The 27,746-nt window shown below is 34.5% G+C and overlaps 2 protein-coding genes across 7 annotated transcripts; one reads left to right on the top strand and one right to left on the bottom strand.

The window, feature by feature from the left end:
- The first annotated feature begins 2,777 nt into the window (after positions 1–2,777).
- Positions 2,778–9,429, top strand: LOC105459296 (E3 SUMO-protein ligase PIAS2). Of its 5 annotated transcripts, none has more exons than XM_011705227.1 (9): positions 2,778–3,092; positions 4,282–4,451; positions 4,676–4,777; positions 5,213–5,357; positions 5,524–5,823; positions 5,951–6,052; positions 6,464–6,704; positions 6,780–7,202; positions 8,826–9,429. In XM_011705227.1, the coding sequence occupies exons 2-9, from the start codon at positions 4,285–4,287 to the stop codon at positions 9,032–9,034; spliced, it is 1,689 nt and encodes a 562-aa protein (XP_011703529.1). In that variant the 5' UTR covers positions 2,778–3,092; positions 4,282–4,284; the 3' UTR covers positions 9,035–9,429. The 5 variants fall into 5 exon arrangements, with proteins under 5 accessions (XP_011703529.1, XP_011703520.1, XP_011703535.1 ...); XM_011705218.1 differs by having other exon boundaries at positions 2,778–3,267; XM_011705208.1 differs by lacking the exon at positions 2,778–3,092 and adding an exon at positions 3,293–3,838.
- On the bottom strand, positions 9,207–15,391 carry LOC105459321 (acetylcholine receptor subunit beta-like 2). Of its 2 annotated transcripts, XM_011705260.1 has the most exons (12): positions 15,089–15,391; positions 13,943–14,091; positions 13,628–13,672; positions 13,425–13,534; positions 13,035–13,215; positions 12,453–12,609; positions 12,162–12,289; positions 11,751–11,926; positions 11,281–11,433; positions 11,101–11,213; positions 10,648–10,760; positions 9,207–10,478 (listed from the first exon to the last, which is right to left on the bottom strand). In XM_011705260.1, exons 1-12 carry the CDS (start codon positions 15,138–15,140, stop codon positions 10,275–10,277), a joined length of 1,581 nt encoding a protein of 526 aa, XP_011703562.1. In that variant the 5' UTR covers positions 15,141–15,391; the 3' UTR covers positions 9,207–10,274. The 2 variants fall into 2 exon arrangements, with proteins under 2 accessions (XP_011703562.1, XP_011703555.1); XM_011705253.1 differs by having other exon boundaries at positions 13,425–13,672.
- Between the last annotated feature and the right edge of the window lie 12,355 nt (positions 15,392–27,746).

Raw genomic sequence — 27,746 nt, 5'->3', positions numbered from 1 at the left:
CGTATTGTAGGCGATAACCAACAATATCACTTTTTCAAATTCTATTTGAATAATGATAATGGTAAAAGAATTCAAGTTGTTTGTTGGAACGACGAAATTAAACGTATTTTGCCCAATATCAATCCAAACCACGTAAATATTTTGAGATTTCTTTTGATCTCTTGTTCTATCGCTTTCTTATTTTCTCACCGCTGTTATTCCTATTCTTTCCCTTTTCCTTTCTCGTTTTCTTCTTATAATTAGTATATTTTAACAATTTTTTTAATTTATTTAAAATTTTTATAGATTATTCATTTAGATGGAGCTCAGGCGAGATTACCAAAAATTTCAACTTATAATAACGGGAATATGCCTTATGAATTGTTAATTCGATCAAATACCTTGATTACAAATTTGGGTACATACGAGCCAAGAGATCTATTTAATGAGCCAATTCCAACAAAATTAAAAGATATTGCAGACCGCATTAGTACAGATCGCATTAGTAAATTTCAGAATATTATCTTATTAATATCTGAATATCTAAATAAATATCTATATCAATTTTTTTGTAAATTTTTTTCTGCTTGTGATATTACTGCATTTTTTAAAAGAGAGTTACTTAATATGCATACATTTATTTACAATTACTTGTAATATTTACATATTTTTATTTTATAGTACTTGAAGTTTATGTTAAAACAAACTTTCTGGAAATTCACGATAACAGAATGAATAAAATCATTGGATGTGGCTCTGTAACAGACGGCATGTACAAATTACAAACCCACATTATAAATTTTAATCAAGAGAATTATCACAAATTAAATATAAATAAATGCGATAAAATATGTAGTAATAATAGGCATTCTGCAAAAGACAGGTAACATATATTAATATTTATTAATAACTTCGATAATAAAAAAATAACAATTAAATTATAACAATTAAAAAGAAATAAAATAATAATTTCAAACATAAAAAATAAATAATAATTACAAACCATGAAGATCAAGAAATGCCAACACGGTAAAGCAAATCTTGGTGATAATATTCTAATGCATGAATCTTACAATTTCTGGTTGATTCACTTCAAAAAGTGTATTTATTTAGAGAAGAGATTCTTTACAAGATAAGAAAGATACAAATTGTCTCAAGTAAATCTCTCGAATAAGTTAAAATGTAAACTTCATCAACTTGAAAAAATAATATTGAAACAATAATAGTAGATAGACAGGGGGGGTTCTCGATCAATGAACGAGGGCCATCGGGGGTGCGACGTGTGCGGGTGAAGGTAGAGAGGTAAGACGGGAGGTAGCATGCCACAAGATGTCGCTACTTCCAATGAGGTAGTATGCCACAAGATGTCGCTACTTTCTGTCTTGTTATCCCTACTCATTACCGCACACGTGCCTCACCCTAGAGTCCTAGATTATCAGAGAAGCGCGACCGGCTTATGGCAGTATCGCAAAAGTACTAGAAAATATTAAAAATGGCGTCGAATGGCCAATCATAAGTTTGATTTATTCGGTAGCCATTTATAATAGCGATAAATCAATCTTATGATTGGCCATTTGCGTATCCAATCAGGACTCGTAACACCGGTCGCGCTTCTCTGATAATCTAGAACTCTAGGCCATTGCCAGTCTATAGTTGCGACACTTTTTTTTTATGTGTTTTGGAACGCACTAATATTTTGCGATTGCAATTGGTATACTGTCTAGCCTAGATACAAATATTCTAAGTTAGAGAGAGTAAAAGCCTTTGAGTATATAGACATGAAGGTGGAATGTTGGCTCGAAAACTGTGTTCAAGATGTGTGCGAGAGAGAAAGGTAGACGAGTAATGTTCGTCCTCTCTGCGCATGCGTCGATCATTCAACAGACAGAGAGGACGAAGTATCACGTGGTATCGCTCGTATACCTTTCTCTCTCGCACTCCTTGTCACTCTTGGACTCGCTTGCGGCCTGCAGAGAACAAAGGCATTCCACCTCCAGGTATCTATATACTCAAAGGGCTGCATTCAGGAATTCACGGTATATCATGTTATCCTTGTTATTCACCCATGAAGTAAGAATAAGGAGACGTAACTAGATAGGCTAGAGGGAAAAAAGTTGAGCACGAAAAATGTTCCGTGTACTGCCAGGTTTGCTGAACAGATTAACTTGCAACATTTCGTCGCCGTATTGAAATTCATATACGTACATGTGTCACATCTAATTGTGTTAGTGTATCACTTCTACGTGACTACTTCTAAGTGACTCACTTCTACACTTGATACACTAACACAATTAGATGTGACACATGTACGTATATGAATTTCAATATGGCGACGAAATGTTGCAGTTATTCCGTTCAACAAACCTGGCAGTACACGGAACATTTTTTGTGCTCACTTCCAATCTATGGAGTTACGTCTCCTTATTCATACTTCATGTATTCACCGATTGTTAAACAAGGATAAAATGATATATAGACCTAGGCAAAGTTTCTGAACGCAGTCCTGGACAGCATGTATGTGTCTCTTTTGCTATCACCTGATTGGTGATTTTAGTTCCCGCCAAATTTAAATCACCAATAAGGTGTTAGATGACATAACTTCCTATGTAGTCCCTCTCACTCTATAGCGAGCGCGTATTTGTCTACTGCGACATTTGACGTCATAAATCGATGGCGCACGGACTGAGGGCATAGAAATGACAGCCCCCATCGAAAGCACTTTGGCATCAACGCGACGGCGAATGAGTAGTTGAATCTAGTAAAAGTCCATGATAATAAAAGTGTGCTCCTAATATTTCACAGGCGCCATTTTGGAAGATTCGCTTTTCGAACGGCAAAAGCCGAATGTCGATAGTCGCGAATCACGCGCGCTGATTGTTTTGAACGTCGCATCGTTTCTTCCCTTTTTCCTTTTTTTTATTAAATGAGATCCACCGTTAAAGCGGATGAAACGGGCACGCCGCTCGTATCGTCGCGATATTCTCACGGCGAGAAATAATATTGTGTGATATTCGAAAGAGAGGTGCAGAGAAAGAGAGATATAGACAAAGAGAGAGAAGGAGAGTGCGCGAGACTCGGCGAGGGAGCGAGTGAATAAAAGCGCGCGTGACAGAGTGAGTAGGCGACGGCGGCGATTGACGCGAAGGGAGACCGGCGGCGGGTGTGACAGGTTCGGGTGCAGGCGGTCGCGCGTTTTTTTCCGTGGTCCCGAATTTCGAAATAATCGTCGGCAAAACGGCTGCGAGTAAAAAGTCGGCCAAGAAGATGGCGGACACCAAGGAACTGGAGGTGAGTGGGTGCGCGTTATAAAAGGGAACAGGTGCACACTTGCACAGCGCACGCGAGACGGACGTCCGCACGGCTTTCTCATCGCGGGAAATCGCATCGTGTCGCGTCGCGTCGTCCGGTAACGCGCGCCGATTTGCCCGGCATTGCCGGGGCGGAAACGCCGGGCTGTGAGACAGTCCTCTGCGCGGCCGACTCGTTTCGCCGGTTGACTCGCGCCGCTCGCTCGCGCGTCCCTCGAGGGGATCGGTTCCGTCCCTCCGCCGACCAAGCTCCGTTTTCTAGAACGTTCCAGCCAAATTTCAAGCCCCTACGCGCGCCGCGTCGCAGCCCCCGTGCTATGCACGCCCCCGATGCGTGCCGGGTCGACTTTATTTCGCTGACGCGTGTTCTTCGCGTGTTGCCGCACGGCTGGTGTCTATTAACGATTACGCGGTGCGAAACTGCTGCGGATCTGCTTTGCACTGGATCACGGGCATTACCGATAGATCGCAGCGACGGGCACGATCCTGGGGATGCGGGAGATCCGCGGCTACGGCGGTCCACGACACGTTCGCGCGTGGAAATGCAATGGGTAACCTCTCACCTCACACTGTTGCTCTGTTTGTTGATCTTCCGTCTATTCCTTCACGTTGCGCTCCCGCGAATGAGACGTCACTATATGGATTTCGTTCGCGCGACGCTGCCACGTGCGTGCCGCCGTGTCGTCTCTTTGTGACACTGGCGATTACTTTTTTTTCTAAATATCAAACTAAATTGGACACGTGTTGCAGTGGAGACACTCTTTTGTGATTGGCTTTTAAGGTGTTTAAGAGAAGAAAATTTCTAATGTACCAATTTGTGCGCATAAAATGCACAAACGTAAACACGCACACTTTGACAATTTTGATTGAAGAAACACTTGTTAGCTTGTGTATAAACGCTTATCGACACATGTAATTTGTAACGTGAATTTTCATTCGTAAAAGAATTATTAACTAGGAGAACGTAAGGGGAATTGGAATGTTCTGATTGCAGAGTATGGTATTAAGTTTTCGAGTGTCTGAGCTTCAGATGCTTCTTGGTTTTGCCGGTAGAAATAAGTCCGGCAGAAAGAACGAGCTGCAAGCTCGTGCACTGGAATTATTGAGCTTAAGATCACATCCAGCCATCCGGCTTAAAATACGTGAATTGTACAAGACGATACAGTAAGTGTGAAAAACTGCAAGTGAAGAGTGAAGTATCTGTAGGAAACGAATGCTTCTTTTTTTTTTTTACAAGTGAGATAACCACATATTTTTGTGGCTTACTCCAAAGTTCCAAAATTGGCAATACGTGAAATAAAGAAGAATCGATCGCCATATTGAGAAAGTACGCTCTACACAGTTTTTCTTGTTTCAAAGAAATCTATGTTAAAGAAAATTATTTCCAGGGCAGATCAAATGGCAACACATCAAATGTATGGGCAAACTGGTAGTTCCTCTGAGCCGCAAATTGACCAAAATATGCATAATAGAAATTATTATTCAACAAGGTATTTTTTCATCGATGTGCTTTTATTTATGTACTCCCAGATAGCAAAATGTTAACAATATGCCAACGGTATGCCAACAATATGCCAGCAAATTCAATCATGATTTTAGAGCAGATTTCTCTCCACTGTGTCTTCTTTAAACTTAATTTCTACCATTACATCTTACCAGCATAATATAACAACAAAAAATGCGGCAGAAATGAGACATATCTTACCATCATGTTATAATGCAGGGCTTGCTCGTTCTCTGATACATTTCTACCAATATTAGAAAAGCAACAAACTGCTCAACTGCTACTGAGTTCTGCTAACATGATATACGTTATACGTTTATACAACACACAGTTTGCAATACATACTTTTGGCAGGTTTGGCTATCTGGGTATATGTATATTTAAAATTGAGAATATATCTAACGAACATATATATTTGAAGACAAGCGATTAGTCAACAGCAGCAGCAACAGGCATCAGTTTCTGCTGGGAAAGAGTTGACTCCAGCGCATCAGGCATCCTTACCTCAGGCACCTAGGACCAATCCAGTATATCAGTCACCTGGTTACACCAGTGTAACACCACAGGTGAGCAAAAGTGTATTATCTGTGTGATATACATGAAAAATTAATATCAGAGATATGGATATTCCTTATTATATCCATAAATATTAAGAAAAAAAATTTACGATTATTTTTGGCTCTATTTATGAACTATATTAAAAATATTATTTTATATAAATGTATTTTTCAGCGTACCACAAATGCAGCGTTTAATCCGTATCAGCAATCCGTATACCCAACCAAAGTTTTACCAGGTCCATTACAGATACAACCTACAAGTCAATACCCGGTCCATCCAGATGTTAGGCTGAAGAAACTTCCGTTTTTCGATTTATTAGGTGAATTATTGAAACCGTCTAGCTTAATGCCACAGGGAACGATAAGACTGCAGGAGAACACATTCCTGTTTCATTTGACACCACAACAGGCGACAGATATCGCCAGCTCGCGTGACTGTCGAGCTGGCAGTAAAATGGACTATGTTGTACAGGTGTGTTGAAATCTTGTGTATAAAATGTCAATTGTAAATCTTTATAATTATGAAAAACGTAAAGAAACAAAAAATATCTTGCAGTATTATTAGTATATTTATAAGTCTCATAATTTGTTATAATTAGGTACAAATGCGATTCTGTTTACAAGAAACCTCATGTGAGCAGGAAGATTATTTTCCTCCAAATATTGCAGTAAAAGTTAACGGAAAATTGTGTCCTTTACCAGTAAGTTACATTTATACATCTCTTTTTTTTTAAATTATGCACATGTAAATTATAAGTACAAATTTTAATTGAATTGAAACAAGGTTTGATAATTCAAGCATAAATAGTTAAATTCTCTATTCAATAAATGTATAAAAGATTTTTCGTTTATACGTTAGCTGTGTTTATAAGTAAAAATTAATCTTATAAATTTTTGTAGAAAACAATGAATGTTAAGAAGTGTAAATAAGTAGAGTCCGAATGCGTGATTTCCTGTGTCGAGCGCACAGCATCGCTGCGCGCTAATGCCAGGTGCTTTTGTCTATGTAGGATCTCCTCGAGAAAAGTTACTCTAGCAAATGACACACTCGCGCTCCGGGCACCGCTGGAAAATCGCATCCATGCCCTAATATCATAAGTATTTTTTTTTAGAATCCTATTCCTACCAATAAACCGAGCGTAGAGCCAAAGAGACCACCACGGCCTATCAATATTAGTCCTTTGGTGAAATTGTCGCCTACTGTTGGAAACGAGATTCGTGTCACATGGTCGGCTGATTATGGTAGACGATACGCAATCGCAATATACCTCGTCAGGAAATTATCCAGCGCGGAATTGCTTACTAGATTGAAAAATAGAGGCGTAAGGCATTCCGATTATACTAGAGGTTTAAGTAAGTAATTAATTTTATCGATATTAGAGTAGCAGCAAAAGATGTTCTACTAAAATATTACGAATCAACTTACAGTTAAGGAGAAATTAAACGAGGATGCGGATAGTGAAATAGCTACAACGTCACTGAGGGTATCATTAGCCTGTCCGCTGGGAAAGATGAGAATGTGCACGCCGTGTCGTGCGTCGACATGCTCTCATTTACAGTGTTTCGACGCTTCTTTGTTCCTTCAAATGAACGAGCGTAAACCTACTTGGAACTGTCCAGTTTGTGATAAGGCGGCGCTTTACGATAATCTCGTGATTGACGGATACTTTCAAGAAGTTCTTAATTCAAATAAGTTGTTGCCAGACGTAAATGAGATTCAGTTACTGCAGGACGGTTCATGGGAGAATTTAGTACTGAAAAAAGAAAAGGATAAGGATAAGGAAAAAAGTGAAGCAAAGGCTGCGACTGATTCACGAGATAATAAAATTGACGTGGATACAGTGGATTTAGGTAAGAGGAAAATCTCTCTCTCTCTCTCTCTCTCTCTCTCTCACACACACACACACACACACACACACACACACACACACACACACAGCGTTTTACGTTTATTTTTGGACATATGCCTCTTTTAGTTCTGACTTGCGACTAGTGCGATTTGTTGCTGCTTCAATCCAGTTGAATCTCGCTGTTCGCTTTATATCCGCCCAGCGCATCTGAGATCTTGGTCTATTGAATATATAGGATCTCTATACTAATATCTTTTTATGCCAACGATTCATGTCGCATCTTGTTACATGTCCAGCATAAAATTTTAATTTTGCTGTCTCTTAACATCTGTTACTTTAATTCTCTGTCTAAGCCATTCGTTCATTTTTCAATCTCTCAGAGATATACCTAGCACCATTTGTTCCATGGCGTTGTTTTTAATTTATTCATATTCTTCACAGTCATAGTCCAGTTTTCGGCTCCATAGCACAATACCGATAATATGCATGCTGCGAATATTTTACTTTTAAGACGTAAGATTATTCGTTTATTTTTTAAGATGTAGTTAAATTTTCTAAATACTACCTATGATTGCCTTATTCTTCTTTGTATCTTCGTCGTTTAATTTTCCGAATACAATTTTTTTTCGATTCTGTGTTAAGTTCGTTTAACATTGTCTCCAATTCACGCAATTCAGTTGATATGATGACATGTTTGCGTATCTAAAATAGCTCAAGTATTGGAGGTTAATTCCTTTGTTTATCCAATTTAGTTTTTTAAACACATCGTCTAATGTAAGTGTGAATAATTTTGGAGACAGTGTATCTACTTTCCTAACCTCTCTCGCCAGCGGAACTCTGTCTTGTGCAGATGGTGTATAACGGTTGATATTTCCTGTGTGAGTTGAATCTGTTATCTGTTCGTCAGTTTTGGGGGGCTCGTTGTATCACCCATGTTTCTATTGTATCGAAAGCTTTCTTATAATCGATGAACACGACATAGATTGGTATTTGGTATTAATTGCATTTCTCGATCAATAGTTTCATGGTGAGAAGGTGATCAGCTATAGAGCTATAGAGTAGCCTCTTCTGAATCCCACTCAGTTGATAATCATCCTTCTTCTTTATTAACTTATTAAATTTCTTAATTACTAACTAGTTATTATTTTTGTAAGTATTACTTAACTAGTTATTATTTTCGTAAGTAGTTTAAATAAGTGCGACAGTAGGATTATTGGGCAGGTAATTTTCCAGTTGTTGTTTATTTCCCTTTTTGTAGCAGAATTACCTTTGCATTTTCTATGTTCCTGTGATTTTCGCATGCCAAAGGCATTCATTAACTAGAATAGTTACCATCCTAATCAGGTTTTCGCCCTCTTCGATTAACATATTAAATATTATATCATTTTTGGCGCTTTACTCTCCTTCATGTAAGGCCTTTTTTCTCAATTATAGCTGGTGGCTCTTCTAATTCTATGTTTTTTATGATTCTTTTTATTTCCTGGGTGTTGGGTATCCTTACTTTTGTCTCTGATAGCATAAATTAATATTTATACTTTGTTTTTATTTCTTCAGAGATTAAATTACTTACATTTGAAATTAAGTGTTACATATAATAGATAAAATTTCTCATTTATTTGTTCAGATGAAAGCAATCCTCCGGCACCCAAGGAGAAGAAACGTGCCGTCATTATCGATTTGATATCGGATAGTGATGATGACGATGAGGATAACACGCCGACTCAAAGTACAAAGAAATCAGCTGGTGGCACCTCATCGCCAAAGAAATCGCAGACAAGTTCTATTAGTAGTACGAGCGAATCGCCAGAATTGATGATAATCGATTTAGAATAAAAGTTGTTTAATATTGAACATACTACTAAATTTTTTATAAAAATCAGTACTTTTATAAGGAACTCTCGATAATCCTCGTTTTGTTCTTTGACTACAAATATACTCAATTGGGAGTTTCGCAACATTAATTTATAATTAATTGCTATTGGGGTAATTTAAAATAAATAAAGACTTTTCATTTATTGTAACTTTAATAACATTGCATTCCCATATACAAATACAATTCGTATATTTTGTTCAATCTCACTTGGCAAACAATGTAGTGCCAAAGTTGAGTCGTATGAGACTGCGATAAGCGAGTATTGTAATAGAATTTTTATTTTAATCGTGTAATATAGTCGCTGTGTGGAATGATCATGTAAATGAAAATAAAGTTACCTCCGTCTTTATAGTAAGAATGTCTCATTAACATCGACATGAGATCTTGTGTATAAACTACGTAACTTCATACTTTATTTTTCATTTTATTTTCGCGCATTCTACGGTCGTTACATAAGTTCAGCGTATGGAAGATGTGTTTGATAATGCTTATCTTAATAAGGGCTAAATTTACTTGGTCTCATATTGCAGTTATATGATATCAGAAGCAAACAAAATCACATGAATTCGTGAAAATTAATCTATTTCAACGTATAATATGAGGAAAAATTCGCACGATTTTGTTATAATGCAACATCGCTAAGAGATTTTAGAAGATTTAATAAATAGATCTGTTCTTTTTAATGCTTAACTTTCTATAATTTTGTCTTTCTTTTTTTTTCAATATTTAATTATATATGTATTATTTTGGATGCAGAAATTGTAACATAATGTACAAAGAACAGATCTAATCACGTAAATTATAATATAATCTGTAATTTCATGTATGATATTTAAGATATCAAGTGAAAAAAAACGTGATTATCGAATGGTTGCTCTAGTTCCTGTGTGGTTCAATTGATATTATTAATTTTTTTTCTTAATGTTATTAATCTTTTTGTATTAATCAAGCGAATATCATGACAATATTACAACAATCATGTTTATTTAATAAAATCAGATATCCAATATCAGATATTCAATAAAATCAGATATTCGAAAAAATTGAAAAATTATTTTTTTGTGAATGAATTATATGGAAAAATATAGATAAATTCTTTTAGCGGGAGAAATGCAGAGGAAAGGTGGCGAACCTGTTTTTATGGAGTACGACTAACATGTCATTGCTCTTTACACGCGAATCATTTCTTATACGTGGTAGTTAATCCTCAAAAGTTGTATTCGGTAAAAACATGTACTTGCGCAATGATATACCGGAAAGTTGTTGGTCCACAGGTACGCGCGTATCGTACAAACTAGGTGCTTGACATATTATACCTAGAGTGCCACCGATACACGCGATCGTAAATATCCAAAGAAAGAATCTGTCCAAAACCATAGCTACGAATTTCCAATCTTCTATGACCTGAGAAAACGAATAAATGTTTCTAATGTAAGTGATAAAATTGAATATTGTTATAAGATTAACCATGTCGATATATGTATACAGTGAAGCTTTTGATAAATTATTATATTACAAGAAAATATATTGAAAAATATGTAAAAACGGAAGAAATTATAATTGATTTATTTACCTCGTTATTTTTATCATTATCTTTTATATGCTGAGCAATGAAACGCACACCTTTGAGAGCTGATATGACATCTGGAGATAAATATTTTGGCATCGTATTTTCGCTGTCAGTAACTGAAATGATACTTAGTCAATATATATTTTATAAGACTAATGGTTTTTTCTTCTCAACAGCATGCTCAACAGATTTATAATGCTAAATATAATTTTATTATATTTTTACTGATATAAATTATTATACAATACTGATAATATATATAGCGTTTTTACGAATATATTGCAGTAATATACGATTGCAAATAATACATAGATGAATTCTCATAAGTAAAATTTTTTTATTTCAAAGAATTATCTATTGAATATCAGAGAAGGAAAAGAGAACAAATATTACGAAAGAATACGCTCAAGAATGAAAGAATAGAAATCATTTTCTGATAAATAACGAAAGTATTACCTGATGCATGGGGTACGTGTCGTGCATCGTCATCTCTAATACTTTTATATGTTGAAGTAACACTTTCGAACGCATCTGGGCTTCCTTTCAGTTCCAAAGGATAGTCACTTACACTGTCACGAAAAATTTCAGATGTTAAAGAATAAATACCTTTAGCGAGGAAAAAAGCCGATATATTACCTGTAATCTATTTCGTTAGTGTATGCGCTATCCATGTAATTATCATCGTATTCTGGTGTAGAATATGGTGTGCGACGCATCATCAATACTCTCGGCATCCAATTCAGAAACACTTGTCTTACCCATGGCGACATATTGTGCGTGGAAGGAGATCTGTAAATTAATATTATAAATTATAAAATATAATAGTATAAATTCGGATTAGAAAGCTTAATTCTGATTAGAAAATTACAAAAAATCATGTATTTTACTACTAAAATAATTTCTTTCTTAATAAAATTTTTATTTCAAACTGAGGCATTGATTCTTAATAATTAAATATCTGATTTTTAAATTTTATTAATCATATTCACATATGTTTCGCTTAAAATATTTGCTTCATTTCCAATATAAATCATGTATAGATTCGTATTAGATAGACAGAATTATAACTCAATTGATATTTTTAAAATATGTAAAATATACATTACCGAAAGTGTACGTTTAAGACGCACACGGTGATCCAAATGGACAAAGTAACTAAAATCATGGTGAACAACAAGTATTTCCCAAGCAAAGGTATAGCTAACGAGGTTGGCGGAATAATCTCTGCTAAGAGCAAGAAGAACACTGTCAATGAGAGGAGAATGGAAGAACATAATGATACCTGCACAAAAAAATGCGAAGCAATAATAAATACATTTGCGATGATTGAAATATATGGTAATAAGTCTTTACGTTTTATTAAGTATTTACTACTATTTCACCACTGAGGTAACGTTTTTCAAAATTTTAAATAAATATTACGATTGAGAGTGTAAAGAAATTTTCCATAACAAAATTTATATATGTACATTTATATATTGTACAAACTTTAACGGCTCCACAAAAAATGTACCTACTTTTTCACCGGAATCACTGGGCAGATAAAAAACCAACACCGTTAAAAATGTGATACCAACGCATGGGATAATAAGGTTGACAGTATAAAATAGAGTTTTTCTTCTCATCGTAATATTGAATGTGATATCTGAAATTAAATGATGAAATTAAATTAATTACGATTATTCGGACCAAATTAGCTTCAAAAGAAAATAGTTTAAAAATTGCACTAACAACAAATAACCAGAATCAGCAAGTAAAATTGTCTTTTTCGATTTTATAAAGTTGAAAATCTTATTATCAAATCTTACCTGAATAAGGTTCCGTACAGCATGGATAATATTCTTCGTTGCGTGTTGCTGGTACTTCCAGGATATCCCATTCCACTGATAGATAAAAATCGGTGAGATCTATACCGATCGCAACGAGATTGCTACCAGACTCCTGTTTCATATGCTTCAAATCTACCTGCGGGAAGAAGATTTTATAAAGCACATTTTCGAAAAACGTTAGACCAAAATTACATAATTTAAAATTACAACAAAAAATTACAAAGTAATTAAAATTGTTATTTATTATAACATCTACATCATAAAATGATATGAATGTTATATCTCTTTTAATTAAGTTTCTTCAAATCTACATTTGATTAGTGTTTAATTTTAATTCTGGCAAAGCAAAATTTAAGATTAGCTGAAGAATATAATTTTGTTATTTTTATAGTTATAAAGTTTGCTTCATGAAAATTCTCTAAATTAGGTAATATCTAATTATATGAACCTTCGACATATTCATTAAAAGGAAAAGTTGATTTTAGAATATTTGATTAAAGGAATTCGATTGTTCTGGGACGTTCTACACTGCTCATATACACAAATATATATTGCTGTAACCTGAGCGCCGTTGTAAGTCCATGAGCCAAATTTCATAATACACGATTGCTCATCGAACGGGAAATATTCCACGTTGATCTCGCAGGACGACTTATAAATGGCTGGCGGTTTCCAGAATACTTCACCAGTGGATTTCAAAGTGGCCTTCGTCATTAACGTTACTTCGTAATTACCATCTGCGCTGTATGACAAAACGAGAAATAAGATTAATTCGAAAATTGCTTTATACGGCACCTCATTTTTTAATATATCAAATAAATATTTATTTTCTCCAATTTTCTTAGGATTTCGACGATTGCAAATACGTTTTTCTACTTCTATTTGGGAGCCTTGCGGCATAGAGACTTTACGTGTTTTCATTCGAATCGTAAAGAGTCTTTTGCAATTTACTTGTTATATAGAACGATATCCGGAAGCCATATGTTCTCGGAAGGCACGTATAACATATCTATACCACCATACTCTTGTGGATCCCACTGTAATTTGTAATCAAACCATTTCTGCAAGAAACGAACAGATATCAGTTTGCTGATTGCCCGACTGTAACGCTCGGTTACTACTGCGAAAGTGAAACGAGCTATTACATAACTGACCTGTTCTACCCAGACGTTGGTTGTCATCACTTGATTCTTTAGATTCTGCAAAGTGAAGCGTTAGTTATTAATTTTCACAAAGCCCTTAAATATAATATAAATAAAAAATTATGTACATATAATATATCATATTTGTATAATTAATAATATGTAATTTTATATTAAGTAAAATAAACATAAAATTTATATATGTATATATACATGTGTAATATATAAATTTATACTTATAATAAATAGTAAAGCGAATAAAATTATAAACAAAATATAATATTGAATTTTAAAATATTAGAATAATATTTATTTCAATTTGTATACCATTTCTATTAATTGCGACAGCTTTAATCCCAACCAAACTGTTAAAGTCTCTGTATTATTAACAACAGGACGTATCAATCTATTATAATTGGACAGTAAATCGTCGTAGAGTCTCTTCGTATCAGGATTCGCTTCGAAAATGATGTTTCCTGCGTAAAAAAATATTTATTGATACACATTTCAATGAATGTGTTTTAATAAATATTCATTTCTTTTGTTTTTTAAAATATTTTATCAAAATAAATTGTATTTTAATTTATTAATTACAATTGTATTAAATTGTTTTATAATTATGTAAAAAATAATTCGATTAATTAAAACTAAATCTTACATGTAAATGGTGTTAATTAGGTTAATTAAGATCTACACATTAAATTTTAAGCTTATATTATCGTATCGGAAGAAAACAGATTGTTCCATAATTGTGCTCAATTACGAAATGAAATAATTTAGATTATGTATTTTATTTTGGTGACTAAATCGTTCAATTTCATTGCAAAATTGTGAAAAATTGATTTTAATCATTACATTATTTCACTATTGTTGATTTATTCTTGACGATCCCTAATTTGTTTAAATTTATTTAATTTTAATCATATTTGTTTTTTTAATGTGATTGTACAAATTATCGTAAAAAATATTTTATTTACAAATAAATGGAATAAGTTCTTCATTCCAGAATTTTTCGTATTACATGATAGAAATTTAAAAAAATAATAGAAGCATGTACATACAGTTTAAAAGCATACAACAATAGAAAAAATAGCAAAAGAATGAAATGGCAATAGAATGCATTTCACAGTAAAATTAAAAAACACGTTACTGAATGTTCTTTATGTTTTTAAGAAATAAGAATTTTTGAGTAATATTTCTTCTAAAATGATGTATTTTAAGTTAAATTTATGTTTGCGTGTATTAAAAAATATTCTTTCTGTCATGATTCTCCAATATAATAATACTGTATAAACATACATTAAAAAATTAACATAATTTCTCCACATTATGTTTCATGTTAAGTCAATCTAAAATCACTGCTACAATTAATGGGATGAAAAAAATAAATAAACGACTGTTTTCGATACACGATTATTCGTTCTTTTAATGGATCATGCGATCCCAGCGAGCTAAGCAGCCAGGCGAGCTTACCGTAAACGACACCCAAGACATTGAGCAAAACTGTGAGCACCGTTGTTCGCATTTTCGGCGCTGTTTACAAATGCGTGCGAAGGTACGACACTCGTGAGCACTCGCTGCGTTAGGGTCTCACCCCTTGGTACATGTACCTTGGCAGTAGTTTTATTACAAAAGGTGTAAAAAAAAGCCAAGAAGGCAAGATAACAACACACTTAGCGTGCTGAATGGTGGCGCGCGATCGGCGAAACGTCGGGCGGCCAGCATCCCACTGGTCCAGGATCGATATCCTAACTCGCCGCCATGACGCTCGCGCTGTCTGTTCAGGGCGCGACTTGTTCCAGTGGCGTGCAGGGATGGTTCGCGCCTGTCTGCATCTGCGCGCTTTGTACGAAGATGAAAACGCGGAAATCGAGGAGATCGCGAAATGCATTCAAACCATTGTAATGAGTGAGAGTGAGAAAGCACTCAACGAGAGAGAAAGAGAGAGAGAGAGAGAAAGCTTTTATGCCAAGGATTGAAGCCCGCATAATTTCGGCGAGTTCGATTTCCGATGCTATGAGTTTGCGAAAAAGAATTTTACATCAATCGCTGTTTTTCCATCGCCATAAATAAATATTGGGATCTATTTATAACATGTTTATAGAAAGATGACTTCGATAAAATGATATTACATTTTTATTTTTTGCACGATCTTTTACATTGATTCACGGAATGAAAGATGACAATGTATTAGAGGATTTTATTAACATTCTATGGAAGAATATTTAAGTATATATGATTAGAAATTTCAATTAAAACATTTCAAGTATCATTTACTTATTTAAATATTAAAAAAAATAAACATTAAGCAATAATATTAATATTACAATTGATAGTGTAATTTAGTATTAAAAATTTCAATTACAACAAATTAAAAATAAATTTTGTAGAAACGAAATTTTAAAAATACAAACAATTATTAAGATATATTGTATTTTTCATTAAATTTCAAACATTTTGCAAAAAAACTTATAACATTTAAAAATTAGTTAGATGTTAAACAATTTTGCTAAAAACTCGATTTCAAATTCATCATGTAATGGATGAAGGATAAAAGATAAATGTGAAACGAATATATACATATATTTAGCTGTCACTGAGCAAAATAATGTTTATATCGATTCTCAAATAAATCCAACTTAACGATGAAATACCGATGCAAATGGAGTAAGTGATGCCTTGTGGTTGTATTCCCCTTTCGTTTGTCCCCTGTTTGTCCGACCATACTGCTTGCACTAAATTCTAATATGGAAATATGCCACAAAGCGTAAACGCCCGCAGACCGACGATTAGTGTGAAATAAATCGATTTTTGGCATCGGGTAACATCGCTAAATCGCGCGCCGAAAGTCACACGCCAAGTGAATCGTACACGGGAAATCCATTTGGATTTATCAAGATCCGCGCGCCGTTTAATATGCGGCTGAATAAATTTCTTAAAAGCTACCTGTCGGGAAACATCCCCATTCCGGAGGAACCGCGGGGCAAATCGTTCCCGAAAACGAGGATCCCTCGGGTTGAGATGCGACTTTCGCTTAACATTCCGCAGGGTCGACGCAGATTTGTGTTCATAATACCGTCGAATAACGCGCCGTATTTTCTCCAAAGGAGGGTGCAATTATGGCGCAACATCTATCTTGAGTGGCGCGTAATGTAGTGGTGTCCGCGGACGCCACGCTATCTATAAGTAGACGGCATTTCTGTGTATCCTAAAACTGACCGATCAACGGATACGTTTGATATTACAGCTTATAAGAGGCTCTTGGAGACTGCAAGACTAACTAAATTTATTCCAACGTTTACATTACGTAGCATAATAAGTGTTTATTAAAATCATGATGATTAATAAATTTGTATTACGTGTGTGCTTTTGAGGAGGAAGAAGAGCAGGAGGAAGAGAAGAGAACAATGGACATACATGTTGATAGAATGAAAGTACTTAAGTGCTTCAGGTACTTGCTCATCTACTTACGCTATTGTTAAAATGAACGAAGGTCTTCCATAAATACACCCGCGCATACATGTGTGAATATATTACACTCATTAGTTTCTGCATTATCTCTAGCTTTGGCCATAATTTATTGACAAACAATATATATCCAACAAGTATACCTTGGTTAATGTTGGTTTCTATAATACTTCTATAATACGTTGAAGTTTATGAAGATATTTCTCTCTCTCTCTCTCTCTCTCTCTCTCTCTCGTAAAAGAAAAATGTTTATACAATTTCGTCAAATTATTTTATATAAATATTTTATACAAAAACAGAATATTCCAATATATTGCAGCCATTCGTATTAATATGCTAACAAATAAAGTATTTTATAATTCTATATGTTATTTATGTAAAGTATAAAAAAATTATATAAATATTTCTTTCAAGTATATCCTTTAGACAAATATTTATTTGAATATTATTAATATTTTTTAATTATATATAATTTCCAGTAAATTTTGCTGAAGAATTTTATCTCTCTTGATTGAAGATGTACGATGTTAAAAATTACAAAATAGCAATGGATGACCTGCGTCAATATCTTCAGATTGATCAGAGAATTCGGTGTTAAACTTAGTCGCGAGTAACGGATGACATCGCGTGTGAAATATTAACTCGGTCGCCGAGAAAATTTGCGACCAAGGTTTTATATACGAGATGACGTTGCAAAAAAGTGACGTTTCCCGAAGTCGCGGCGGTGACCGGTCATGGCGGGGACGTGCGATCGACGGGCGCGATTATCGATCAAGAGTACGTAAACACACACGTACGAAGGGCCGCGGGGGCACTTAGCGTATGTTTGTTTAGTGCCTTTTACGGCTATATCCGTGTGACGTCGCCTGTATTAGGCAGGGGCCAGTGTCTGGCACGTAGTTGAGAGTCCTGCGGCGCCGTGCTTCGAGAGGGTCATTTATAACTGTTATCGTGAAACTTACTAGCCCACTTACTACCCTCCGCTGTCTGTTCCCCTCTCTGTCGCGCATGGGAAGTATAGTCGCGATAGAAGCAGTAGCAGCAGCAGCAGCCATTCCATCACAGTTTCTTTTATCTATCGATCGTGTATCACGACCAACGGACACTGCCATTTTGAGTAGGTAATGACACTCCCTGATACGATCGACGGATCGCGCGTGCATTTCCGTTTTATATTCGCTCTTATAATTTTTGCATTTTACCGAAACGGCAGAATGGCAGAAGAACCTAATGTTAATCTGGACGGTCGACGCGAATTAATCCGCGTCCGCGCATTAATTGTTCATTTCACGCACAACAAGTTTTACCAATATACAAAATATATTCTACGAAATAATTAAACGCGCCGAAAAAAAGAGAGCACGAGAGCGATGGTCGAGCGTTAATAAATAATGTACAGTTAATATAAATAATAAAATCTGTTAGAACATACATACAACGAAAGTAATAATTGATGTTCCGATTGCATTATAATAAAATATATCAACTAGATTAATCTATCGTGAACATGCAGCGCCGTTAATGGATAATAATCCATCGATCGTGAAATAAAAGCTTGTTTGCTTAAAATTTCCATAATTTTCCGCGGCATGTCTCTAAAGAGCCAATAACCGCCTAAAGTATATATGTACTTTAATTACTAAAGATAATTACGTCATCATAAGGGCTGTTGAGGAACAGAGGTTTACTATGATAATAGAGTTCCCAATATCTTGCTGAGTTATGCAGCGTGCGCGATACTGCTATTGTATACTTCATATATATATAATATATATATATGCATATGCAACCATTCAGAGACATATTTAGGTATGTACCGATCGTTACGTATAGTAGATATACAACACGTATACATACAAGTACGAGCTAAATTAGTTCTTTTAAATATCAAAATTTACAAAATAGAAATCAAATTAACATTGCAGTAACGACAGAATTTAAATTAACATGAATGACATTGCTGTCGTTTTATTATACATCTTTGTCACAATGTAAACTCTATAATACAGCTCTTTATATACTATATAAATAGTAATAGTATATGTAATTATATATAAATTATATTATAAAATTTTTGATTATTTATTCTTACAATTATGTTTTATTTATTAATAATATAAATTATTATATAATATAAAGAATCGAGAGTGAATAATTTGAAATATCGCACGTACATCTAATTAAAAAAAAATGCAGTTGTCGACTCGCTTCGTTGCAACAATTCTCTCTCGTTTGTAACTTTCATTTCATTCGTGGGTATCTTTCGATTAAACATTTCCCCGCGTATAATAGATCAGCACGAACAATCGTTCCAACGAGCGCGCGTTATTTCGCGCACAATACATTAGCAATTTTCGCAGTCGGCGCGAATGTTCCACCGATCGACGAGCGCTTGCTCTTCTATCCGCTGTCGGGGACAACCCGACTCGCAACACCTCGCGCGCACGTGTGTGGCGCACACAAAAGCCCGGGCGGAATAATTTGTTTAGCTCGAGCAATGCAATAATGGCGGACTCGCGCCGAGTGCAAACTGCAGAACGCGTTCATTACCGCGATCTGAGCGAGAGTGCACCACCGCGTGGACAAGGGTGGAGAAGCCTGCAGGGAGGGCCGCTGTTGTGTGCCAGGGGGGAGGGGGTGCACGCACCGCGCCAACGGACGATCCTTTGAAAAGAACGGGAGCCGAGCAATTTATAATCCTTAACAGTAACACGCACCTAAGTGCGAACGACATAAACGAGTCTTCTTTTTCGCGACCTTGCGCGGAATTTCTCCAGGCGCGCGTTATGGGCGCCATTAATTATCTTCTCTCTAATCGACCTGATTTTATCGAGCTTTCGAGAATATTGTCGGTCCACGGACAATCCTGAGAATCGAAGGAACTTAAATTTAGTAGGGACTTTAATCTTCGATTAGCGGTGGCTGGGTCACTCGAGACCTGATGGGTCTTCGTATATAATGGGTATTTGTTAGTTTTCGAAGATTACACATCCCTTTCACATCACACGTTTATATGTAAAAAAAACAATCTCAAAAACTGCTACTTTTTTCCAGCTATACTTTTACGTACTATATTTATACGCGGAGCGACTTTTTGATTATTTAACAGGGTACAAATACAAAAATAAGTCTAGGTCGCCTCTCTCAAAGAATACGTACGTTTTTCCGAGAATTAAACCTACGCTGGAAACATTTAATATTACGACTAATCGGTCAACGAATTCTGCAGTGCTAGATATTATTGGCAATATTATGGTGTTAGGTGGATCAATACTCCTGATTAATTTCCGTAATATTAGATTCTTGTTATCAATTGTTTTTCTTATTAATGTACATAAAAAAGTACTTTTGATCAAGCATTTTGAGGCAATGCAAATTTTTTGTTCAAATTTTTTATTTAATTGTAAAAAGTATCTCGTTCGATCTAATTGCGTACATATATTTTCTTTTTTTTATTTCATATTATACACATTTAAATGTACAATTTAAGTATTATGTATATATTAATGTGAGATTCATGTTTGATCGATTTTTAGAAGGTATAAAAAATACATATATAAAAAATTATAAAAAATATATAAAATATAAACATAAATCAGTTCTTTTTAATAAATAGCGAGACACTAACTAGTTTTGAGTTAAAAATAATTAAAAATATATAGTGGTTTTAACGAATTAAGTTTCAGAATAACAGAACTTTATTCTTCATTTAACTTCAGACGAACTTTACTTTAATAGGATTGTAATTTAAAAGTTAATTACAAAGCTCTTCAAAGTTAAACGTTAAAAAGTTGTAATTTTTGCTTGAGAAAATAAGAAAAACTGAATCCAAGTCGTACAAAGAATTTCTAGGCGAGAGCAAACGCTATATTCTTATAAGTTCTTATAATATCTATCTAATAGATACTTAAAAAAATGTTACATTTTCTCGACAAGACGATGCTTGATGACAAAAGGAAAAATTTTATAATGAAACAGATAAGATTTTTGTTCCTATTGTTGTAGTCCGATTGCTACAACGTCTAGTTGCTGCAATTTATTATTGTATGCAGGCAACAAGTCACACGATAATTGCAAATATTATCTATTATTATAACTTGCGATAATCGTCAATCGCGTGATTTCTCAAAAGATCGCGGAAGTAATAAACGAAAGGCTAAGAAAAGTTCAATCGCGGAAGCCAGAGAGAAGCTTCCGGACAGTATTGCGAAAATGCAAGGTCGCAAATTCCACAAGTGCGCCCGGACAATGACCGCACGCGCTTGACGACCGCGCGACGTAACATGACACGGCTGGAGCGAGATATAAGCCGTTATTCGAAGACAACGGGCGGAGTGTGTCAAGATCCGTTCAGGACGAATCTATGAAAAGTATAAAACAGACAATAAGAGTCAACACGCAGAACTTGAGCGTAAGAAATTTTTCAATCCCAATATTCTTAATATAATCCTTTCTTCGTACGTTTCGGCCTCATTCAAGCTTTTAGCGATAAATAATATGATACATCAATATGTCGATGCAAAATTATATTATATTATATAATTATATATTATAAATATATTATAAATTATATAATATAAATTATATAATATATTATAAATTATATTATAAATATATTATAAATTATATATTATAAAATTATATTATATTATATAATTAAATTATATCAAAAGGACGACGTAATAACTTCATTTCTACAACCTCACCCACAGAGATTCCCAGGTCTTCGCGAATCGCCCCACTTTTTTCATGTTGCGACTTCACGGGGGCACAACGCTATTGTCCCGTATTTTTTCTGTTCCTTGCATATTTCGATTTTCACACGATAACTGTCATTGCAATGCATCGTTTTCGTAGCGTTTTATCAAAATCATACAAGTATATTCATATTTGCGAGGACGCGTACTTTGATTCACGCATTTTCGAAATTAACGGAGCGAAGATCGTTTAAATCACATTCGATTGTATTTTTGGATATATACGTGAATAACAACGCGCGCGAATAGGTGTCGCGAATGCGAAAGGTTTTATCCGCTGCATTCAATTTCCCATTCTCTCTCGGCATTCTCGTTTCTTACCCCTTTACACCGCTATCGAGCGGGAAACGCGTCGCATTCGATAATTGCTATTAGCGGAATGCCGCATTTTTATGCTTATAACTCGCTGATGTATCAGCTAATTGGAAAGATAAATAATTATTACGGTTTAACGCATCGATATTGCGACGACAAATTCTAGCTCGTGCGATATGAAATTAACGATATTGCTTTAAATATGTTTGCAAACGTATTACATTGTATAATACGGATAACACGCGATAACAAGAAAGAGTGTGAAATTCTGGATGCGAAAATAACGAACTTTCTAAAATATATGTTTTATTCGCTCGTTCTCGAAATATATAAATAAAGTTCATATATATGAAATTTTACATTTGTTTTGCGACTTTACTGATCAACTATCTACTAAAATGTTCGCGATAAATTCAATACAATTGATTAAAATAATTTGATTGAAAAACCTGAAGCAATCATTTTGAATTCAGGAATTTTTGCAGTAAAAATAATTGAGAATCAAATGCCCGCATAAATCGGATTTTGAATAGATATTTGCGAGAAAGAATATCCAACCTCGAAATCGTTATGTAAAGTCGATTCAAGTAACTGTTACGTTAAAGAAACTGACCTTAAAATCGATATGTGAATCGGTTGAAGCAGTCATAGAAAGAATAAATTACATAAAAAGAAATTCTGATATCGTCGCTCGATTCGCGATACTTAAAAAATCAGTATCTCGAAGTCAGTGAATATATACGATTTTTCATTAGGCATATTAATATATTAAAAATATAAATTTAAAAATTAATGTATTTATTTTGATTAATTCAAATCAAAATGTGATATTCTATCATATGTATATGTAATAAAAATTTTGCTTTCAAAATTCGACCGTTTACGCGTTGGTTTATCGCCTTTCGGTGTTTCAGGAAAAATGAACACGTGTGATCGATCATTCCTGCAGATTGTGAGTCGCTTATGAAAGAATTCTGATTGCGGTGCTGTCGCACAATTACTTCGACAGTGCTCAAACAATCGAGCAACAACGAGCGTACGTACGCGAGTATGTAGAGCCGCAGGAACTTCTTAGCCATAAATCCGTTCGCTCGTTCCTTTGTACGTACACCGCAATGGCGCTCTCGCGCACACGCGGGGAAAACGCAATAAAACTTTCGGCAAAAACAATTATTTATCCGGATCCCGCTGTTCCGCGCAATGAGGGAAAATGAGTCGAAGTTATAAATACCACGCTGCGGGAAAGTCGCGCCGCGTTTCGGGGGCCGCGCATGCTACGCCGGATAAAAGGGAAAGATCTATGGCGGGCGGGGAGGAGACCGCTGGAAGAAAAATAAATCTGTTTCGCCTTTTTTGCGGCCCAACCTCGCCCTTTTGTCTCGCTAGCGCGGCAAAGAATCGGCTCCGGAGGCTAAAGTTGCGGGATACGATTAGAGCGAGCGTGACACGTACCACCTTTACTAGCTTTTATCCTTCTTTCTTTCATCAGTAATAACCTGTTTAACGTTTTTCATTGTTTACGTATATCAATTACTGAATAGCAAGAAAAATTTATGATTTAAAGCCGCTAATTAATACCGTTAATTGTTATCGATAGTTGTTAGCAAAATTGCATCAGTGTAATGTACAAAATGTGAACGACGTAGAAAAGTAAAACATCGAATTAGTTCTTAAATAATTATAATTTTTATTTATATTAATAATCCGAGATTAATTTTTGCTCAAAATGCGATAATCTAAAAATATATGATCAATTGCAAGATCTTTATACCATGAATAGCTCGTTTACATTCCCGATATTTATATATGATAATAATAATTAGATCATAATAATTATTATTCATGATTAAATATCATTAATATCGTTGATTGTTATAGAAATTACTATTAAATGTGACGGAAAATTGATTATTGTATAAAATTGGAATCGAGCAAAATGAGTTTAGACACTAGGAATAAATTTCTTTACTTAATTTTGATATAACAGTGCTGTTGCTTAACTTATTAAAAATACAATAATCCAAAGTAGATAAAGATTAATTAATTTATTAACGGCATTACTACATATCGTTAATAAATTAGAGTTATTAGAGAAAGTACGATTGTTTGTAGCAATCTGAGATTATTAGATAAATTGATCGGGTTATATGTAACGGAGAATTAATTGTATGAAACAGAACTGATTACGATCGCGGATAAAGGCGGGTTAAGTAATGATCCCGGGGAGAATGGCGATTAGGCTGGCGATATAAGAGCGACTATGATCGCGACATAAAGCTGGAGCCTTGCTAGTTGGCTTACGTGATCAGAATTAATCATGGTTATTTAGTGGTTGAATAAATTTCTCTCCGTGCCGATCGTGTTGAATTCCGTGTCGGTCGGTGCGAGCCCCGACATGGTGATGCACCTGCGCCACTAAAAATGGAATAAATCGTTCTACTACAGCTTCATATTTATGTAATGGCGAAATTGCTCTCCCCAATTTCTTATAATTAAAATAAGCGAGAGAAAGTTTCCTCCGGCGCACTTTCGTCATAGTAGGTATTTGCGTATGGAAAATGAAGATCGGTAAGACCACTCGTCAAGTTTCAGGAACGATTCACATTTGTTTCACAGCTGAAGTCGTTGTACCTACCACTATCTCGTTACGACCAAAAACGTTTCACTATTTGAGATGACGGCGGCGATAAAGCGATGGGCTGCCGTAACGATAAGCCGAGAAATCGATTAGAAGTTTGCTTAATGGATAGTTGAGAAGGAGAAATCTGAGTCAGAAATGTGGCTTTTCTCTTCTCTCTCCCTCTCTCCTGTCTATTAGAAACTCTAAAATCTGTGCCGTTCTAACTCTAAAATCTGAACTTCACCGTTTGGAATGTATATTACGTATTTCAGGAAGTCTATTGAATGCAATTTCGATTTCGCACTATTTGGCACATGTTGCATTTCGTAAGATAAGGTTTAAAAAGATAATAATTTTCTTTCTTTCTCTCTCTCTCTTTCTCTCTCTCTCTCTCTCTCTCTCTATTTATCTATCAATACAATTAATATCTTATAGGTTTTTTGTATTTTTGATAAACTTCTTTTTCTTTAAAATCGGAAATTATTTTATAATGATTCCTTGTCCCGCTAATAGACTATCTTTAGGTCGTTCCATTTTCGCTACAGTTTTAGACATCGTTTCTCCTGTCTAACATAAATCCTACTTATGCCAACGGATTTGCTGGATTTCACCTTGAGAAGATTTAAACTTTATATACTGAGAACTTGGACATTCTTTATAACTGCAGCTTCCATTATTGGTTCTAGTATTAGTAGAGCCAGCATAGTCTCGCTGATGTTACCTGCTGCATTAAATCTTTTGCAAAGATCATGTAAAAGTGTTATTACGAATTTACATTTCATTTGCATATTATTTTATAACATACAAAATTCAAAAAACATTAACTAAGCGAATAAAAAAAAATCATTTATTCTTTGCAATGTAGATATTCTTGTCACATTAAATTATTAAATCTTTGGATATACGAAATCGACATAAATCAATAAAATTGAAAAGTCAAACAAGAAAAAATTTAAACAAAGATAATCAGATCTATTTCGATCTTTAGTGGAAAATTTGAAAAAATGTTAGACAATTCCATACATATGTATAAAAAATAAATTAAATATAAATTAAATTTTGTTATTATAATTAATCGACCAAAATTAAGCAAATGGCACAAATTTATAAATGTTTTTTATTTTATATGCAATAAATAAAATTAGGATATTTATATAATGATATATGTATTTCATATTGCACTATTTGAACACACATTTACGAAAAATGCAATAACTGTTTTATAATTTAAAAAAAACCACTTAACGCAAATAATTTAGACGACCTATTTTCGTATTGTATTACGTCAGTTGTATTTTAACACCATCTAATTTAGCTGTACAAAAGGTGACTAAATCAATATGGAAAGATCAATAAAGAGTAATCGTCGGATGCCCTCGGCTGGACCATTTGCCTAATCGCTAGCGAAAGCCGTCAATGATGAACCCAGTCAAACATTCTGCATCGAGCGAGGCCTTTGTGTTAACCATCAAAAGCGAACTTTGTTCAGTGCTGACAGCCATCGTTATGTTGCTTCTTTATCCACCAGTAGCTCTCAATTTTCTACATGAAACATTGTTTGTCGTTTATTGTTTGCGAGATCAAACGTAGCTTATTAAAGAGATAATATTTCATTGTAATATTAATTTTGTAATTTTTCAAAAAATTAACATTCGTAGATATAGCTAACTAAATGTAGCTTTAATGTGTAAATATTAACTGAATAAATTTTCTTTTGTGAAAACATTGAGAACTACTGATTAACTATTTGGAGAGAATGTTTGGAGGTATTTGATTTAGTGACGCGAAAACAAGCGTGGGGATGTTCACATTGATAGGAGAAAATAGAAACGGACACTAAACGTGATATTGATGATACCGGTAAATGCAAGATTGTTCACCGAAATTTGCAAGCTCGACAAATTAATAATTATTTTCGATTGGTGCATAAAATATGAAATCGTTTATTCAACCATCAGCCCTTAAGTATATTTTTTAAAATCGAGGATAACGTTTGATGGATTGCCGCGTTAATTTATGCAGTTAATTATTTCACAGAGAAGAGGTAAAAAATTTTTATTTTCCTAAATTATTCTAACTTTTCTGGGGGTTATGCGATAAAAATAAGATAATATCGAAAAGAAATTTCTTTTAACGTAAAAATTACTTATTAAAGTAAGGGAAGTAAGAGGGAATTTTTCTTATTTTTAGATTAGAAATCGCATAGATTAAGAAAAAAATCACGAATTAATAGATTAAAATTCAATCAGTTAAACTCGTAATTAAAGAATTATTTCTCTTAGCATCAATATATCTGATATTTTCAGTTTCGTAAATGGATCTTGTATGCAATTAGTGACCGCGTCGCTTATCGTGTTTCTTTTGCTCGCGGGCTTTACTTTTAATGAATGCCGTGGAAGAAACCAAGCAGCCATAGAGAGAGAGAGAGAGAGAGAAAGAGAGGAAACGAAACTTCACAATAACCAGGCAGGTCGTTCCGGGTGGAACGTTACGTCGTTTGGTCTGTCAGAAGTATTCAGTTACAATAAGTTCGCACGCAAAACAAACGTCCGGTTGCGGTACTGTCGCCTGTCTGACTCGGCTCAGTTTGCTTCTGGATATTAATGATACCGGATGTTCAGTGTAACAATGATTGATTGTTAAAGAAGGTGAGAATGTTTTACGGAATATTACCGTATGCATATCGTGTACAACTACACATTGCTAACAAAAATCTTAATCTTAATCTCTATTTTCAGATCTTAATCTCTACTCTGATTAAAACAATTAGAGTGAAAGTCTAACATAGAAAACTTTTTTCGACTGAGAACTCTTTATCAATTGTGCGATCAAATACGATGTGGATATATTAAAATTTAATTTCTAAGTAGATATTAATGTTTATAAATTAATTCGATAAAATTAACTGCTAAAATATACTTTTTATTTATATTCAAATAAATATTAAAATTTAATTTATAAAGTTATAATA

This window comes from Wasmannia auropunctata, unplaced genomic scaffold (assembly GCF_000956235.1).
Source record: "Wasmannia auropunctata unplaced genomic scaffold, wasmannia.A_1.0 LD336101.1, whole genome shotgun sequence".
Lineage (NCBI taxonomy): Eukaryota > Metazoa > Arthropoda > Insecta > Hymenoptera > Formicidae > Wasmannia > Wasmannia auropunctata.
This window is presented reverse-complemented; position numbering and strand designations above follow the sequence as displayed.